The 20,640-nt window shown below is 36.7% G+C and overlaps 1 protein-coding gene across 1 annotated transcript in view; it reads left to right on the top strand.

The window, feature by feature from the left end:
* The window catches only part of LOC150106689 (gem-associated protein 5-like), a 560,402-nt gene that overhangs the window by 369,502 nt on the left and 170,260 nt on the right, over positions 1 to 20,640 (top strand). Inside the window, exon 16 of the mRNA XM_090392643.1 lies at positions 15,389 to 15,544. Coding sequence (XP_090248769.1) covers positions 15,389 to 15,544 — 156 coding nt within the window. The remainder of the gene's footprint in view (positions 1 to 15,388; positions 15,545 to 20,640) is intronic.

Below are 20,640 nucleotides of genomic sequence, written 5' to 3'. Positions count from 1 at the left end.
AACACATACCCTTTCAGACAATGTATAATTCTATGCAATGCATTATGGAAAGATCCATATCCAGACCAGTTTCAAACTTTATTGTGGTCTCTCATCAGTGGGAACCAGACCTAAAAGAGAAACTAAGGTTGAATTAATGCAGAAGTCATATATTTCCCTTATCAGAAGTGGTGAAAAGATGTATCACCTTATTATTAACATGTTCACATTGGGGCGATTGTAACTCTCTCACTCAAACCTAACCATCTGGTGAAGTAAGCGGAATTACTAGCAATTTCATTCCTGCGTGTAGTCGGACACAGCACTTTTCATGATGGTCTCTTTTATTGTAACTAATCCCACATAGCAGATGATGGGGTTAGGTGAAAGGGAATTTTCTTTTCAGAATATATTAAAAAGCAATGATTAAAGAGAATAATATATTTGATTATTAGTTATACTTGATTTACTAAAAGATGTAAAGAATAGCAAATATAAGGAAGAGCAAGAATAGGCGTGAATAAAAAATACTTTAAGTACTGTAAAATTGATTATGAATAATTTACATCTGTGATATTATATGGATACTTGTATTATAAGTATCTGGGGGGGGAGTGAAGAACGCATGATCCTATAAACTTTAGGCTTTCATATTTCATTTATGATGGGCATCTTCTTCTTCTTCTTCTGCAGCTTCTCCCACTTAAGTGGGGTCACTGTTGATAATGAGTCTCCTCCACACCTTCCTTCTTGGGCTGTCACCACATCCAAGTTCTTCATCCTTAAGTCCTCTTCTACCAACTCCCTCCATCTCTTCTTTGGCCGCCCATGCTTCCGCCTTCCTTGCACATCCATCTACATGACCCTTCTTCCCACATATTCGTCCTCCCTCCTCAACACATGACCAAACCATCTCAACCTTGCCTCCTGTATTTTCGCTCCTAAGTTTGTAACTTTCACTGTTCCCCTGACATAGTCATTTCTCAAACGATCCTTTCTGGTCACACTGCACATCCACCTAAGCATTCTCATCTCTGCTACTTCCATCCTGCTGATGTTATTTCTCCTCAGGGCCACAGTTTCTATAGCATATGTCATAGCTGGCCTCATATGTCATAGATTTTGCCTTTCAGATTGATCGGCACCCTCTTATCGCATAACACTCCAGCCATCTCCCTCCAGTTCCTCCAACCTGCTTGTATCCTGCATCCCACTTCCTTCTCAGCTCCTCCATCTTCTTCTTCCACTGTTGAACCTAAGTATCTAAAGTCTCTCACCTTCCTGATGACATTCCTTCCAGCTCCAGATCTGTCTCCTGTCCACCTCCCACTGTGCAACACATATACTCTGTCTTACTTCTGCTCAGTCTCATACCTCTCTCTCTCTTCCAGTACTTTTTTCCATCTTTCCAGTTTAGTTCCTGCTTCTTCTTGAATCTGCACACAGCAAGATGTCATCTGCATACAGCATTTTCCAAGGCGCATCTTCTCTCACCTCCTCTGTTACCACCTCCATCACAATATTAAACAGAAACTGACTTAATGCTGACCCTTGATGCAAGCCAACTGTTACTTGAAAACTTTCTGTCTGTCCGAGACAGGTCCGAACACTTGCCTTCACATTTCTGTACATTTCCCGCACCAACTTGACATATTTCTCCAGAACCTTCTTCTCCCTCAGACACCTTCAGTCTTCTTGCCTTGGCACTCTATCGTATGCTTTCTCCAGATCAATAAATGCCAGATGTAGCTCCCTTTGTTTCTCTCGATACTTTTCCATCATCTGCCGTAACCCAAAGATAGCATCTGTTGTTGATCTACCAGGCATGAAGCCAAATTGTTCCTTTGCAATCTCCACCTCCTTCCTCAATCTACCATCAAGAACCCTTTCTAGGATTTTCATTGTGTGGGACATCAACTTTATTCCTCTGTAATTTTTACAGTCTTGTGCATCTCCTTTACCCTTGTAGATGGGGACAAGAGTATTCTCCCTCCATTCCTCGGGTATATTTTCCTGTTGGCAAACTTTCATGAACAGGTCCCACAGCAGGTCAATTCTCTCTTCCCCCAAGTGCCTTCCATGCCTCCACTGGAATTCTGTCGGGCCCACTGATTTTCCATTCCTCATCCTCTTCATGGCCTCCGTCACTTCCACTCTACTGATGTTCTGCACCATCCCCTCAGAAGGCTGCCCATCATCTCTGTGAGGCCTTGCATTTTCCTCATTCAAAAGTCCTTCAAAGTATATTTTCCATCTGTTTCTTATGTCCACATCCCTCCATAATATTCTTCCTTCAGTGTCTTTGATCTGCCTCACATATAAAATGTCCTTTGCTGCTTTATTTCTACATTTTGCTAGTTGATAAATTTTTCTCTGTCCTTCCTTTGTTTCTAATTGATCATACAGATCTTGATATGCCATGGCTTTCGCCTGTGCCACAATGACTCATCCCACTTCTGCTTTGACTTCCTCTTAGCTGTCACTGCCACTTATACATTATTATTCCACCACCAACCCTTCTTCTGCTCTCTAATCTTTCCAGATGTCTCACCAAGCACCTCGATTGCACAGCTCAGGATTACTTTTGAATTATGTTTCCACCAATCTTGTACACTTTCCAGTCCATCTGGAATCCTCTCTAACACCCTCTCCCTAAAACGATTCCTCACACTCTCTTCTTTTAAGCGAAACCACTTAATTGTCTTCATCCCATGGCTTCCAGAGATTCTTATCTTTGATCTTATTTTAAAGTCTGTGCACAGCAGTCGGTGTTGCTGTGCTACCTGATCTTTTGGAATTACTTTACAATTTGTCACAACCTTAAGATGTTTTCTTCTAGTCAAAATGTAGTCAATTTGTGAACTGTTGTTACCATTCCTAAATGTTATCAAATATTCTTCCCTCTTGTAGAAAAATTAGTTCACAATTGCCAGATCAAAACGCTACTGCAAAGTCCACAACCCTCTCTCCTTCCTGGTTCATCATTCCCACTCCGTGGCCACCATGTACCCTTTCACAATCTCTATTCTGTCTCCCTATGTGTCTGTTCAGGTCTCCTCCAACAATCACCGTCTCATTTTCTTCTAGTTCCCTCATTTCTTCATCTAACACGTTCCAGAACTCATCTTTCTCCTCTGCTGTACAACCAACTTGCGGGGCATGTACACATAATACTACCACCCGCTCTTCTCCAAGACCCAATTTCATTTGCATGATCCTGTCGTTCCTTCTACCCACTTCCAGTTCTTCACCCTTCATTCTGCCACACACACAATTCCTACACCATTTCTTCCCTCGTTATTCACTCCAGAGTAGAACAATTTATATTCTTCCACCTTATCTACTGCACACATAAAATGTCCAACTTCCTCTTCCTCATCATGTCTGCCACCTCTCTTCCCCTTCCAGTCATGCTTCCAACATTCAGTGTTCCCACTTGTAACATCCTCTCCACCTGCTGGGCTCACTTCTTTAACTGCACCCGCCCTTGATGCGGTTGCCCTCGTCCACGTCTTGCAGCTGTCGGGTGATGTGGCTGCGCATCGCTTAAGGGGTACGCCCTAGCCCTTATATCATTTTCTCTTTGACTCATATCATAGTTTGAGCTGGCATTGAAGTTTTACGACCGGATGCCCTTCCTGACATCAACCCTCGCCATTTATCTGGGCTTGGGACTGGCACCTATTGAGGCTAGCTTGCCTCCTTCGGTGGCTGCATAAAACGAAATGACTTAGCAAGATAGGAAAGACTCACCCCTAGCCCTCGAATACTCTAATAGCATTAGGGGGAAGGAGCAAGGAGAGGAGAATGAAGCAAAGAAAGAAGAGGAGGGACCAGTCTACAGAATAATATAACAGATGTATATTACATGAAGTAAGGCATGGTCCAGCATCTGGTACCTCAGGTTTGCCATGCCCGTACTCACTAAAGTGGGCCCTTGAATGAACCCCTTCGTTTATGATGGGCATAATTAATAAATAAATAAATATAAACTTACGAAGAGGGATTTGCTTGCAACATATAAATCATTAACCAATAAGAAACAGAAACTGTATACATTGCTAGCTCAGTAAATAACTATAGGGATGGGCTTATCCTATGATGTAATAATGCTGATCAGGTGATTCTTGTGGCATTTCTTGGAATTCACTTGTCCCTGGAGTTTCACAATTTTGAGTTGTAGATATGACAGATATCTACATGACATATATACTTAAGTATATATGAAAGAAAAAAAAATCAGCTAACTCCTATTTGTTCCCATATAGGGAGTAGGCAGGGCTGTTTACCCTATCTAACTTTTGGAGACTGAGTGGGCAGATCAATCTCCACTTATAACCAATCAGAGAGATAGCTGGCCCAAGGCTATCACTGATTCATCAGTATGCAGTCCATTAGGTCATCATTAGTTAGAAACGTAGATTTATTTATTTAGCGTCTGGCTCACACATGAAAAGTTAATTACAATAATCTTTAATATATATAAACATTTAGTGTAAAATAGACAAAATGCTGAAACATCATATAAAATAGTCATAAAAGAGACACTCAAGAAAAAACTACACAACTGTATGTCTAAGCAGATTATCCAATCAACTGCACTTGTAGCATGGATAAAATATGACAGGTTTCCATTTTATGCACATTGGGCACATTCTACTACCCTGCAAGACAGTCATGATATGACTAATTGTCTGGCAGGGGTAATCAGCAGTCTCACCTGGGTGAGGCAGTCATGTTCTTTGTAAAGGTGGTCTGCACATCTGCCATGATTGGTATGGATTCTGTTAAGGGTAGTCCAAGTTTTCTGAGGTAGGTCAAAACCTAAAGGCATCTCTGTTGGGTCCACTAATGTAATGAAGTAGACCATCATTTCTTTGCTAACCTGGTTATTATTCAGGTGAAAGCATGAAACGTCTGTTTTGCTGGGATTTGGACATAATCTCTATTTGCAGAAGTACGTATCTAGGACTGCAAGGTCATTTGTTAGTATATCTTCCATTGTAGTAAAGTTAGTGTATCTGGTGGCTAGAACAATGTCATCAGCATAACAAAACTTCTTGGAGGCTGTCGTATGCCATTCTGCTATTTATAAATTAAAAAGGAGGGGAGCCAGAAGTGACCCTTGTGGTAATCCATTATCCAGTGTTTTTTGTTTACTTTTGTTCTCGTCCATAACCACTTGGAACAGGCAGTTGCTTAGCATGTTTTCAATTATAATAAATTTAGTTTAATCCTTTATCCAAGTGTGAGCAAACAAAGTTTTCACCTGAAAGTATCTTCAGGACTGGGATAAGGTGGTACAACACCAGGACGACTCCTTGCAAAGGTGGAGCAAGCCACCAACACTCTTATCTCAGTATCTCTCATAATGCAAAACACATCTCCTTGCGGATATGGCTAATATTATGCATTAAGAGAAGGGCCACTACCCAGACTAGTTTCGACCTTTATTGAGGTCTCTTCAGTGGGAGCCAGGCCCAAGTGGAGATACCAGGCAGAAGCATTAGCAGGTCATCTCTACCGATAGGAGTTGCCAATTGGTGTGCCACCTTTTTGATAAATTACTCTGGATTTAGAGAAAGATGTTGAAAGTTTATTTTTCACTTGGTTAGAATATAATAAATTTAGTTTAATCCTTTATCCAAGTGTGAGCAAGCAAAGTTTGCGCCTGAAAGTATCTTCAGGACTGGGGTAAGGTGGTACAACACCAGGACAACTCCTTGCAAAGGTGGAGCAAGCTACCAACACTCCTATCTCAGTATCTCTCATAATGCAAAACACATCTCCTTGCGGATATGGCTGATGTTATGCATTAAGGGAAGGGCCACTACTCAGACTAGTTTCGACCTTTATTGAGGTCTCTTCAGTGGGAGCCTTTTGCATTATGAGAGATACTGAGATAGGAGTGTTGGTAGCTTGCTCCACCTTTGCAAGGAGTCGTCCTGGTGTTGTACCACCTTACCCCAGTCCTGAAGATACTTTCAGGTGCAAACTTTGTTTGCTCACACTTGGATAAAGGATTAAACTAAATTTATTATATTCTATCCAAGTGAAAAATTATTAATTAATTTTATTAAAAATTATGTTGAAAAATAAACTTTCAACATCTTTCTCTAAATCCAGAGTAATTTATCAAAAAGGTGGCACACCAATTGGCAACTCCTATCGGTAGAGATGACCTGCTAATGCTTCTGGCTGGTATCTCCACTTGGGCCTGGCTCCCACTGAAGAGACCTCAATAAAGGTCGAAACTAGTCTGGGTAGTGGCCCTTCCCTTAATGCATAACATTAGCCATATCCGCAAGGAGATGTGTTTTGCATTATGAGAGATACTGAGATAGGAGTGTTGGTGGCTTGCTCCACCTTTGCAAGGAGTCGTCCTGGTGTTGTACCACTTTACCCCAGTCCTGAAGATACTTTCAGGCGCAAACTTTGTTTGCTCACACTTGGATAAAGTATTAAACTAAATTTATTATATTCTAACCAAGTGAAAAATAAACTTTCAACGTGTTTTCAATTAGTTTGACTACTGTTCTGCATGGGGCCGCATGGACGACTAACTTGCAGATTGCTCCTTGCCTCCAGACTGTATCGTAAGCTGCAGCAAGGTCTACAAAAGCTAGTTCTGCCTCTGTATGTGTGGTAAGTGATTCTCTCTCTGGTGAGTTATTGCTTGTTGGAGGACATATTTTCAAGATAGGCAACAAATGTGTCCCAATCGACTTTCTGGAAGTTCCAGTGGGGATGTTGGATGGATCTGACAGGAGTGTTAAATCGATGTTTCTCTATACTTATGATCTATTTTATGCTTAATTATTCGTTTACTTAAATCTATCCTTTCTTACCTAAAACCTTATTCAAGCAAAATCCTACCGGCTGCTCTATTGTTATATATTTACCTTTTGTGATTTATTCACTTACTTTAATCTTATTCTTATATCTAGGATTGTTTCCTCTTCGGATACTGGCAAATTTATATTTTGCTGCACTAGCCAGTATCCTATAGTAGAAAAGAACCTTACTCAGGGAGACAATACTAGATTCTTAGCTTTCTTACACAATATCTTACTTAAACTGCCGTATATATTTAGATTATTGCAGTCGTGAATGAAATCTATTATTATATTCACTCTCTAAATCCTTCCCGCCAAAATAAGCTCTATTTTTATAAGTGGTAAGTTGGAATCGTAATCAGGCATGACTCAGGTTCAGGTAAATATGACATGTTTTTTAGAAGTAACTGCATATTGGGATAGATAGCAAATGATATGAAGTTAAGCTAAATACCTTTCAGTAGTATTACTCGCAAGAGAAAACTAACAAACATTCTAATGTTACTGAGATACTAAATTCTACTATTCTTATCACATCAAGTTAATCCTATCACATACAAAATTACAAAAGATCTCTTCCAAAACAATTCTTCTTACTCTCAAAGGAGGTTAACTTTCTAAATAGAGACTGTCCACAGAGTTCTTTAGAATTCAGTCCTTAATTTCATATTCGTAAACAATCTCTCTTCTAATGAACTTTCACACAAAATTAGAGTAATTGCACCTTACCGAGCTTTTTCCGTGTCATTCTGCACCATGTGTATGTCTGGATACTTCTCATCTATTGGCTGTCCATATGCCAACGTAGGGGTTACGCTATCTTCATTCCTTCTGCCGAAAACGAACTCAAATCTTTGCGTTTCAGGAACAACTCGATGGGACTTTTCAGCGACGGCTTGATTCTGCCAGGACTGGAATTTTTACCTTCAGCTTTGCATAGAATCCTACTTCATTTTAAGAACACTTGCAGTCCGACATCTTATCACACACTTTACCCCCTCCCCCCCCCCTACGCAAAACTGCCTGCTAACTTCTGAACCACCAAAACAAGAAAACGTTACGACCAGAGAGAGTCTGTCGATACGGGCTCAACCCCTTATAACCTTCTATAGAGTGCCCTCTTTTCTCACTCCCCTTTTTGTACACGGCCCTATCTTTTTCACCCCTTTGGGTTCATCCTTCGCTTTTACGATGCTGTTATACTTGGATTCACAGAATACATGTCATCATAATTTTATGAGTGAGCTATAGCCGCTAGCATTACGCTGTACACGTGTAGCTTTATGCCTTCCAGGAATTATTACTTAGCAACTTTTTAGATGACTCACAGTAAATTTTACATAGCTTAAGTGAGGCTTAAATTTAAATCAGATTATCTCTCTTTTTAGACATACTTAAAAATGAAATCTTAATATAATCACATCAGCTTAAATATAAGACTCTTGAAATAAAGAATACAAATTTTACATAAAGTGAAGAAGTTTTACTTTTAATTACAGCTGATATGCAGGTATTTCTCTTTGTCAGCAAGTTTTATATGTTAGATTCCAAATGAATGATTTCTTTCCAAGATTTCTTCATTTAGGATCTAACAGGGGTACCTGCAGGCCTACCTCTAATATAATTGGACTATGTTGGCTTCGCAGAAAGTTGGAGAGAACTCTTCTTGATGTAGGTAATAGTCTCTCATTGTTGTCTTGAGTGACAAAGCAGAGATTGGGATTATATTTCCTTTTCCAAGCTGCTAACCTGAAGAAATATCTGTCTTTTGCGTCGAAAATTAGGTACATGTTGTCAATTTTTGTCCATTCAGTCAAAGTGTCTCCACATTCATTGTTGGAAGCATATTTCCATGGTGCGTGTGTGTGGTGTTGAAGTCTCCTATAAGCATTTCAGGGTGGTTGTCTACTGGTAAAACTTGCAGAAGCCACAAGAGGACTAGGAGTTTTTATGAGGGTATATGTAGAGCAAAACCTTAATTTAGAAAATCTGGACAACAGGTCCAATATTTCTAGTCATCTTGCCCTTAAGAGAGCTAATTCATGTGTTTGAGTTCATGTGTGCAGTAACCAGGAAATTGAGAAGATGGTTTGGTTGCTCTTTATTGTTATCCAGGGTGTACCACGAGGAAGCAAGCTAGAATTGCATCCTAGAAACGTAGAATATACTGCAGATGGATTTTCTGCATCAAGTGTCAAAAGTATCTCATCTTCTCTTCTGTTCTCTTGAACCAGTACTGCCACGTTACATACCAGATTCCATGTGTTCGAAACTGAAAATTCAGACACTTTATGAAATATCTTCCTCGTCAGATGAGAAACTGCTCTGTAAATACAATACCCAATTGAAATCATCATCTGAATTATTCACTATATCTTCAGAAATTCAAACTTCATCAGATATGTTTTTTTTTTTCTTTTTGACAGCAGCTCAGGAAACTCATCACTAGAACATGTGGATTTCCCAATATGTTTCTGGTTTGTTGGCTTTCATTGGATGCATTCTTTTTCTTCTTCTTATAGAAGGATTCATTTTCAGTTAGGAATAGATAAATTTTTACTCCCTGCATGTATACTGTCTAAAGACTGGAAGCAGCTGTCATTATATAGTGAACATGTCCCCAACAGCCACTATACTGCAAATGCAAGAAAAACAAATAGTTTATTTGTATCACTGAATTAGGTACAGAGACATTTGTAGCCTGTGTAATATATTTGTCAATGAATAGTACAATTGGAGACAACTGGGATAAAAGCGGCAGTACCTAATGAAACACACATCCCCTCCCACAGAAACCATGTTGCATAGACTCAAGCAAAACCATTTGTTGTACTGCCAAATGCAGTATCTAACTAAAAACAATTGTCCTAATATTTGTTCAAATTTTCAATTATATGAAATAAGTGTTTGTTTGATTGCATTTGAAATTTTCAATGTCATTAAGACAGATCACAAATGCTAACTTCAAATAAATTTCTTCCAAAAGAGTTGCAACTAACATGCCGAGAAGATAGTCTGGAACACCAAAGTTCTGCATATCACTATTCGGTTGATAAAGTTTGTGTCAATAATCCTGCCCACCCGATGTGTAAGCAGCACACAAATGGTAATGAGAAGTCCTGTGGCTACAATAAATGTGCAAAACACTTCCCAACATGAATGTGTTAAAATACTCTTTATCAAGGATTATGGGATACTAATGCAGTTTATGTGAAGTCATTAGCTTCTATATAAAAGTAGCCTAATCAATAGCCTAAAAGTAGTCTGAACCAGAGCAGAGGCGGCAGAGAACGAGGACATGCAAGACCCCAGTTACTAAAGAGGAGAGCCGAGAGAGCAAAAGGCAAAGTACTGTTACCAAAGAGAATCAGATCAGTCATTGGCGATCAGTAGCAGAAGTGGCAGCAATTAGAAGCAAAAGTTCCCGAAGTAAGGATCCAGAGGAGAATTTGCCCGTATGCTGAAACCTCTTGTATATGTGCTATTCGAGTACCGCAGATTGCAGTAAAAATGCCTGCTAATATCCCGAAGTGATACCGCTGTAGCAAGATACTCCTAAAGGAAGCCTAAAACTCGAGATGAAAGAAAAGCCATAAAGACTTTAGTAAAAGACTTGACTGAATGTACGATACAGAGCCTCTGTAAGTTACTTCCCTTTGTATATGTATATTTTCTCTTATAATCTAGGAGATATGTTGTACACTAGTGACCAAAATTGTGGAAACCTTTTGGAAAAAGTGTATTTCTGAGGTTCGATGGCTCATAACACCACTTTTTTTCCCCTTTTGTATATGTATATTTTCTCTTATAATCTAGGAGATATGTTGTACACTAGTGGCCAAAATTGTGGAAACCTTTTGGAAAAAGTGTATTTCTGAGGTTTAATGGCTCGTAACACCACTTTTTTTTTAAGTAATACCATAAAATTATATATCAATGGAAAGATAATTTAATCAAGAATGTAATGCAATAACTTTTATGAAGGATTTTTTATTAGAACAGCAGTTATAAAGAAGAAAAGTGAAACATAGAAAAAATGAGATACAAAAATTCTCCCAATGTGAGTTAATACTTATTTGGGTAACCTTATATTACAGCCTTGCAACACCTTCCCATGGAGTGAACCAAGTTTTTTAGTTCTGCAGCTGTTATAATGTGAAACCAAGATTGAATTATTGCTTCTATTAATTGGGTTTTATTGCTGGGTTGCTTCTGACTAGCAAGTTTCTTTAGTCGGCTCCATAGATTTTCGATTGGGTTAAGGTCTGGGCTATTCCCAGGCCATTCCAGCAGTGGAATATGATTATCTTGAAACCACTTTTTTGCACACAGCAGCAACATGACATGGAGCTGAATCCTGTTGAAATATAAATGCTTCATTATCTTGGAAAATATCACGTGCGGAAGGCTTCAGTTTGGGTTTAAGTATTTCATTTATGTATTTTTGGGCATTTATATTCCCATTAATCACACAAATTCTGCCCACACCTTTTGATTTCATACAACCCCAGATCATAACACTAAGTGGGTGTTTCACGGTAGGTGAAATGCAATCAGGATGCAAATCTTCTCCGATTCTTCTCCTTACGTATTTTATGCCATCACTACCAAACAGGGATATTTTGGTCTCATCACTCCAAATAACACTGTCCCATTGTTCCGCTATTCAGTTAACATGGGTTTTAACCCCATTTAATCTTTTCAACCTTTGTTTGAGAGATAAAAATGGCTTTTTTCGTTGAATTCTAGCATTTAGACCAAATTCTTGTGGTCTGCGCCGAACAGCCCTTGCACTCAACTTCACATTGTATTGCGCCATTTCATCTTGTATACACCCAGATGATTTTCTTCTGTCATGTAGGCACAATCTCTCAATTCTTTTATCATCACTTGCTGTTGTGCACCTTTTCCTGCCTTTACCAGTCTGGTTTTGTAGTGACTGAGTCTCCTTATACCTCTTCAAAAATTTAGAAATGCCACCTATGGTTAAGTTTCCACCAATTTTTCTTCTAATTTCTTCATAACTGTAGCCTTGCTCACTTAATAGTACTATTTTACATCGCTTTCTAGGTGACCAGTCAACTCTTTGCACCATTTCTTTAATTTTATTACGTTTTACAAGCTTCTCACTTAAAAAAAAAAAAAAAAAAAAACTTGATAGCAATCACATAACACACTGACAAATGTCCTCCTCTCAGCTCCAATACATGACATCAATAGCTGAATCCTACTGTGACCTTATTGGCTCATTGCCAAAACAAGATAACACCTGATTGGCTCTCTAAACACTCATGCTCATTGGCTACATTCAAATGAAGGAAAGCTACTTCATATCAACCTAAGCAATTTATGCTTCTTTTTTTGGTTATTTGGCTATAACTTTTCATAGAATACAGATAATTGAACAAACATTGTTGCATTACATTCTTGATTGCATTATCTTTCCATTAATATATAATTTTATGGTATTACACCAAAAAAATGTGGTGTTATGAGCCATCAAACCTCAAAAATACATTCCCTATTATTTTTTCCAAAATGCTTCTGCAATTTTGGTCACCAGTGTATATGGACTGTTAAGAATTAACTTAATAGTAATAAGAAGTGTCCATAAGAGAGTCATTTGGCATGTTAGAAGTTGATATCTAATTTGTAAAAATAACCTTTTTGCGAGTAAACTAGAAGTTTAATAAGTTGAATTTGTAAGCAGAGGGTTAATAAGTGTTTAAGTTAAATTGAATATTTAGTCTTGAAGTAAAAGGGTTCTAATTTTATGCTAAAGAATTTTTTAGATGGGTAGAGAATGCAATCTCACTGTCATTTGATTCATGTATATTTCATATTAATGTAAATAAATGTGTTTTATTTATTTGTTGAAAGAGTGCTGCCTGATTCTTTATTTTTACAACTGCACTGTTCCTAAATAAAATCGGACTTGTGAGCAGGAAACAACTAAGACATTAAGAGCACAGTTTAGTTACGAACCACGACTGTTTATGTAAACTTTGTTGAAGGGATTTACGCTAGTAAGAGAGAGAGAGAGATCTACCCGATGTTTTATTGAGTCTTATGCCGAATATTGATATATTGGATGATGCAGTCTAACAAATTAATTTTCCAGTGTTCATTGACATACAACTAATAAATACAGATGGTGGATAAACATAATAAGCAGTAGAGTAAGTGAGAAAGGTTGCGAGAGAGAAAGCGTGCACTGCTAATTAGAATAATGGTATATAAAGTATAGAGTAAAAGACCGTATATAAATAGAAACAAAACACCATAATATTACAATACACCTTTTCACAACTTGTTTATGGAAAATATATGACTTCTGCATTAATTCAACATTAATATATCTCTTAGTCTGATTCCTACTGATGGTAGCTTGCTTCTAGGGGACTAGAGAGGTTCTTTTCAATGGCTAATTTTTGCCTGTTACTGATTGGAACCACTTCTGAGTTTCCTGTCCTGGATTGATTCAGATCAGGAGTGATAAGTGCAGGGATACCTCTCCTGTACTCTAAAATACCTTAGTAAAGGTTGAAATCATTCTGGGTAGTGGCTTCCCTATAATGCATAGCATTATACATGTCCAAAAGACTGTGTGCTTTGCATTATGGAATACTAGGGCAATTGATCTGAAGTCATTATCCTCTATATACAAGTAGCATAGTCGTGAAGATACTTCATGCACAAACTTTGTTTGCTTACGCTTGGACAAAGGATTAAACAACAATATGAGTTCTTTGCAAGTTTCATTTAAACAGTACCAGAAGTGTATAGGTTTCACTGCCAGTGTAAACTCCTGTTGTTACTGGTAGATGCTGCAGCTAAAAGAAGAGTAATATCTAATAGAACATTGATGAAGAGGGGAAACAGTACCAATGTTCTGCGTATCACTATTCAATTGGTCTACTATACTTTTCCTAGTACTTTTCAAGGTAATCTGTGCAAGCAGGTAGGAAGTTGTGCCATGGGTCCTCTCCCAGTCATAATTTTTATCAAATTATTTTATAGAATACTTGAAAGAATGTCCCTTTACTACTATCACTCCTTATCCCTCCACTTGGATTCATTATGTTGATGATTTGTTCCCAATTGACCATGCACAAATGGAGAATTAGACAGTTTCTTAAGTAAAATTAACAACCTTTTCCATAGAATAAAATTTATTAGAAAAAGAAAATAATGGAATCCTTCCTTTCTTGGATTTACTGGGAAAGAGAGAGAAGTGGATGACACTCTCTCTCGGTTTTTCCATTCATAAGACTGTGACATTTGCCAAAAAGATACATTCTTCATGACTGTGTGCCACCACCCTTCATCCAAACTTGTAATTGCGAAGAGTCGTGGCAATTCCGAGAGATTGAAATTCTGATACCAAGAGAATTTCCATTCTTTACATAAAAAGCATTTATGAATGCATCTCAAAAGTTTTTGAAAAATTGAATTCCTGACAATCTTCAAGCCACTTAAGATTTCCACAATCCTGTCTTCTGCTAAAGACAAACTTCCTCACATGGCTCACCCTGATGTGTACCAGATTCCATGTTTCAGCAGTCTTTCCCATTTTGTCCAGACTAGTCATCCTGTAGACATTTGATGATCACAACATATGGATTACATTTGCTTTCTGCAATCTGAGAAATGTGGTCTTGTAGAATATGGCATTTCTCCTAGCCACAGGATCCTATGGAACACAAAAATTTTTCACGCACGTCCTTTCAAATTTAATAGCTTCTTCAAAGAATGTTATGAATCTCATCACAATCAATCCATTCTTAATGGAAATGATTGGCTAAAAATTTCTAAATTTTGGAAAATAGTGACTTTTAACTTTCACCAATAATCCAGTGTTCAGCTGTAATATGTACTGGCACTGCTTTACACAAATACGTTTTTATTTATTTATTATTTTATTTTATTTTATTTTTATTTTTAGTATGTGTGTGTTTACATATATAGCCTTATTTATAATCTTAATTTTTGTCAATTTATTCATGTGTATGTAGTTATATATATATATATATATATATATATATATATATATATACACATACTTTTTTTTGTATTTATACTTTATCATTATGCACACATTCTCGAGTTCACTTGTTTGACATGTATACATACACTTTCTATTCACTGTACACTAATAATTATTTTGTATATGTGTCTATATGCAAATCCCATAGTTTAATTTTAGTTTCACTTTTAATTTAGTAAATTTTGTTATTAAACTTGCTATGGTATAATTGTGTTAATGACTGTATTCTCAGTTCCCATGGGTACCTAATAGTAGCACATGATTGGCCAGAGATCAGCAGAACAGAAGCACTCTGTAACTGTTGTTCATTTCTTTCTTGCTTGATATAGCAGCTGTTCTCTTTGTGTGTATTTGCTCTGATGATGTTATGAGATACTCCATACAAAGTACTATTGGTTTATATTAAATTCCCTATTTTCCTTACATGTTACATAAATAGAAATGTATATTTCAAATAGCAAACCTAATAAATTTTTTATTATGTTTTAATGCAGATAACTAATCTCTTTTACATTTATTTATACAGATAATCCTTGCCCTGAAACAAACAATATTAAAGATGAAAATGAAGATGCTGCTAGTTGCAAATCACAAGACTCTGAAGAAAGTTCATATCCACAAGGAATAATTTCAAAAGTTAAAGCAACACAGTTTATTCCTATACAGAAAGGAGAGAAATTAGGTATGTGTGTATATATATATATATATATATATATATATATATTCATGCATACATACAGAGAGAGAGGAGAAGAAGCCTGTGATTTCAAAAAAATAAAAAAATAAGTGATTTTTAGTGAATTTTCAAAAATATCTGCCAAAATTGCTGTATTTAACTGAGAATGTGTTTAAATCCTTTTTTTAAAAAGAAATTCTGTTTTTAGTTTGCATAAAATGTGCATAGAGGATGGTGCAAAAATATCACCAAAAATTAAATTAAGATAATTAACTATTGTAATCATGTGATGAACTTTGTACCACTCTAGCATGCAGGAAAATTATTTATATCATAATATAGACATTACTTTTAACATGTAGCAGCTGATCAATGAAAGCAGTTTGAAACGCAAAGTATACAAATAACTTGTTTGGCAGTATGCTGAAACTATTAGCTTTGTGGATAGTATCTCTTCTCCATGTCTGTGTGAGATTCAAACACACAACAAGTTTCATGTTTGAATCATACAATTACATGGATGCATGTTAATGTTGATTCCTAGAAAACTCAGATAAACATAAAGAAACAGATTTCAACATCAGGGGGAAAAAAAAATGTACAGGCACCCAGAAGTAGATAGAAAAGATGAAAAATACACTGAAAAACAGAGATAAGTTATCTCTCTTTATGAAGCTTTGATATGACTACATCTGGACTATTTTTTGTCCACAGATTTGGATGTGGAATTGTGGAGAGGATTCAGAGATAAATGGGCAAAATGGTGACTGTCTTTGTAGTGCTGTCCTAATGAAAATAAGCTGAAGATATAGCCAAAGGTTTATGAAGTTTGGCTGACAGGCAAAGAAATGGAATATGATAGAAACAAGTTACTATAACAGTTTTATAGGGCTGATGAAATTTTGTGGAACATGATGAGACAGAAGGATACACTCAATGACCCCTGGAGGTTGTATGAAAGGAGGAGTACAGTAGTCATTATGGTTAGTGTTGAAGTTCAACAATGAGTATTTGGAACTTAGCAGCTATATCTGCGTAATAATCATATTTTTATTGTAAAAAAATAAATAAACTTCTGGAACAAACAGCTGATTTTGAGTGTTTGGTCATTAGGGTAATAAAACAACTTTTTTTTTACAAGGAAAGATAGAAATAGTATAAGATGTTGGAATTTAAGTAAGAGCATCTATATCTCTGAAAGGAATATATCAGAGAAAACATTTTGACCATACCTATTTTGAGTAAAGATTGGATTTGTAATGAATTAAAGTTGTTGATTCTCTATGAAAATAAATCCTTGATTTTGTATTTAGTGGTTTTCTTCAAGTAAAAAGGTAAGAAAACTTTAAGTCTGTAGAAAGATATACTTTTATTTATTAAGTCATTGGCTCATTTTCTGGTTCTAAACACCATTTCAAGAACTGTCCAACATTTGCACAGTATCCATCATACTTTGCTTTGAACTCATTCACAGTCATGGTATCCACAACAGACTCTGGCAACATATTCCACTCATTTACTATCCTCCAAGCAAAAACCTAGTTCTGACACCCTTGCTAACTACACTCTTACTCAGTTTCCATGGATGGCCCCTAGTTCTCCCACCACCAGACCTGTTCTGAAAAATTTCCTCTGAATTAATCTTGTAGAAACCCTTCAGTAATTTGTATGTCTCAATCATATCACCCCTTCTGCCTATCGACCAGTTTCTGTAACTGTTCATAAGTTTCAATCAGTAAATCTGCTACCTTGGTCACTTACCTCTGGATCTTCTCCACCTCCTCATCACCAAGAATCCCTGGTGCCCTGATCTGTGTGCAGTAGTCGAGATGGGGTCTTATCAAGGCTCGATAAAGAGGAAAATAAGCTGCTTGTCTCTGCTCATCAAAGTATTCTTCAGTAACCAAGTGATCTGCTTTAGCCACTTTTGCTATTTGCCCCCTTAACTTCAACTCCCCATTCACTAACACTCCCTGGCTTTGTCAATTTCCTGGAGTATAGTTCCACCAATGTGGTATATAGCTGGTGATCTTTTCACCCCAAAATCCATAACCTTACACTTTGCAACATTAAACTGACATCCATTCTCCTCTGCCCAATCCACCAATCTATCCAAATTATCTTGCACAATTTTGACATCATCTGTATTAATTATTTCTCTACCCAACTTTGCTATTATTGGCAAATAACTGAACTGTTCCTCTCAGATCCTTTTCTATATTATTAATGAAAAATTAAACAGTAGCAGTCCAAGAACAAAACTCTAAATATGCTGTATCCTTCACATTTTATCCCACTAACTATATCATCTTCTTTTAGGTTATTTTGGTCTTATTGGCATTGACTAAAGCCAATAACCTTTGACTAGGGTGACCAATGCCAAAAATTCCTCCTGCTTGTTCTGAATACTCCTGGCATTAGTGTACATGATGTGCAAAAGCCCCTTAGGCCTACCGCTAACCTAACGCTTTATATGCTAACTATCCCATTCTGGTTTGTTACCAATGGTACTAACTCAGGCATTTTATACACATTCTTACACTCAACTGCCTCACTGATATCTGCATATCCATTCCACAGCCCCCCCCCCCCCCTCCAAAAAAAAAGGCCCTAGTTTCTCTGATTCTGCATATCCACTTTCACTTCATTCAGCAATACTTTTTTGCAGTCTCTGAACACTAAATCCATTCAGATGCAAACCATCCTTCTTGTATAAGTCCATTTACCTGTCAAACTCACTTTACAGATCAACAAACTCTACACCACTCCTCCTGCATAACGTACACATTGAGCCATTTGCTATTATGGCCCTCCTCCTCAGCTCTACTCTGTCATACCACAGCAACTGACTGACTCACTATCTTAACTCTCTCACTCTTTTCTTTTGCAAAAATTTTCTTTTTTTCTCCTAAGGATTCACAAAGATTTTTTTTTTAAATGCTTTCAGGAGACATTAGTGTCTCCATTTAAAAGAAAAAAAAAGCAGGGGTAGAGAAATTCAGAAACATCTTTGCAAATGTAAGGAGTACAAATGTAAGAGTAAAAAGATAGGTTCTAATTTGGTTATTAATTAGGATTATTGTGTAATGTATGTTAGATTTTATTTATAACAGTTTTAATTCATTGTGCAGAGTTTGTTTTAGTTGTGCATGTTTTTGCTAGCTTTATGAAGTACAGTACTATATAATGTTATATAGTATTATATGGCAGGCAGTTGGTGCCAAAGTGCTGCAGGTCAAGATGTTAATAATTTTGGCTGGAACAAAAGTTAAAGCTTTGAACTTTAAACTTGAAGAGAATGTAATGCAAGAAGATATGAGAAAGTAACTGAAAGAAATGAAAAATAAGTGTGAGAGAGAGAGAGAGAGAGAAGTTTGTAAGTCTGTTTCCAAGGGACTGAATTGAGAACAACCACGTTTACAGATTAGTCCATTTATAGATTGTGTAGGAGGAATGTTGTGTATTTTTTAGGTGTTTAGAGTGAATTTGATCCCTGGAAGAGCTTGTACTTGACTAGACTTGGAGGTGTATCTGGACCAATTGCTATTCTCTAAGAGACTGAAAGTATAAAATCAGAAACCATTATGAGGGATATATGTGGACAAAGGCATCCCTGAGGTGAATGAGTGTGAAAATGAGGTAAATCAAAGAATGCTGCATGCAGTTTCTCAGGTTTCTAAACTGAATGAGATACTTTCTTAAAAGCTGCAATGGTACATGTAAGCCCAAATGGATATGACACTGCATATATACTAATGTATACTCTTCAACTTTGTTTCTGATGTCAGATGCATCAGCAACAAGGTTGAGGAGTTTTTGGTATTAGTCAGATTCGTTTGCCCAAAAGTTACAGACATTAATTAGACTTGGTTGAAAGAGGAAGATACTGTCACTGGAAAAGAGAGTAAGTGGTCTTATATTTTTAGGAGGATAGAGAGCACAGGATGGGTAATATTGCTAATAGGATAATGCACTTGAAGCTATTTGGTGTGAGATGTAAGCCAATGTGGCAAAATATATGGGTTCTGTAAGCCTGGGACAAAGGAAATCTAAATGATATGCATCAGCAAATTAGATCAATGAGCACAGGGAAAGTAATCATTATAGGGACATAGATTAGAAGGAGGAAACTTCTTGACATCATATGAAGAGAACAAAATGGAATTTATGCAACTGTTAGGAAATAATTATCTAAAATAACATATGATAGTAGGGGGGGTTCCAGGTTTGAGAGTAGATCTGGTGATAGTATCAGAAAATTTGCTGATAAAATTAACACCATTTTCCCTCTAATTTGGCAAAGTGATCTGAATCGTTCATCCATTTTTGAACAATGCAATAATGTTTCTCAACTTCCTGCAAAAAACCTGCCCTTACATATGTAGCAAACTTCATGTGTGGAGTGACAGTATTCTCCACAAGCCACAGATCATTCCGATTTTCATAGTAATTCATGTATTTCTTATATTCCTGGCAGCAGATAGCTATTGATTCCTGGATTGACCAGAATATGACAAAACATGGGTTCATGTTAATTTTATAAACATGAGGAAATACCAATGGTAGATATCAGATCGCCATTGATCTGAAAACATTCAGATCTCTCGGACATTGAGGATAGCTATAGAGATAATCACTTATTTCTCTGTATTTTTTAAGATGGAGTAGACCTGTGTTTATGGCATTATTACATCATTCAAATCTAAACAGATCTGATAGACTACTTTTATCCCCTTAGTAGGAAATAATATTTAACATACTTCATTAAGGGTATTTTTTTCTGCATATGTGCATGTGTATCTTTTTTTTTTTTTTTTGCAAGGACTGTGATTAAAATTAGACAGAGCTGCTCTGTCTAAACAAATGGGACATATCTATATTGGTAATCCTTCTGTCATTACTTGTGCCCTTGTTCTATCTTTTAAATTGATCAGTCTAAAAACATTCACATATATTGAACAGACATTCTATGCATAAAGAAAATATTTTTTAAATAATACATGTTTAATTTGTATTATAGTGTCATCTGACATCTTAATTACGAGATTATGGTTTTTATTTTAAAATATATTTAATTTTGTGTGAATTCCTTATAAGTTAAG

This window comes from Typopeltis vanoorti, chromosome 5 (assembly GCF_054136105.1).
Source record: "Typopeltis vanoorti isolate ZY-2024b chromosome 5, IOZ_Tvanoo_1.0, whole genome shotgun sequence".
NCBI lineage: Eukaryota > Metazoa > Arthropoda > Arachnida > Uropygi > Thelyphonidae > Typopeltis > Typopeltis vanoorti.
This window is presented reverse-complemented; position numbering and strand designations above follow the sequence as displayed.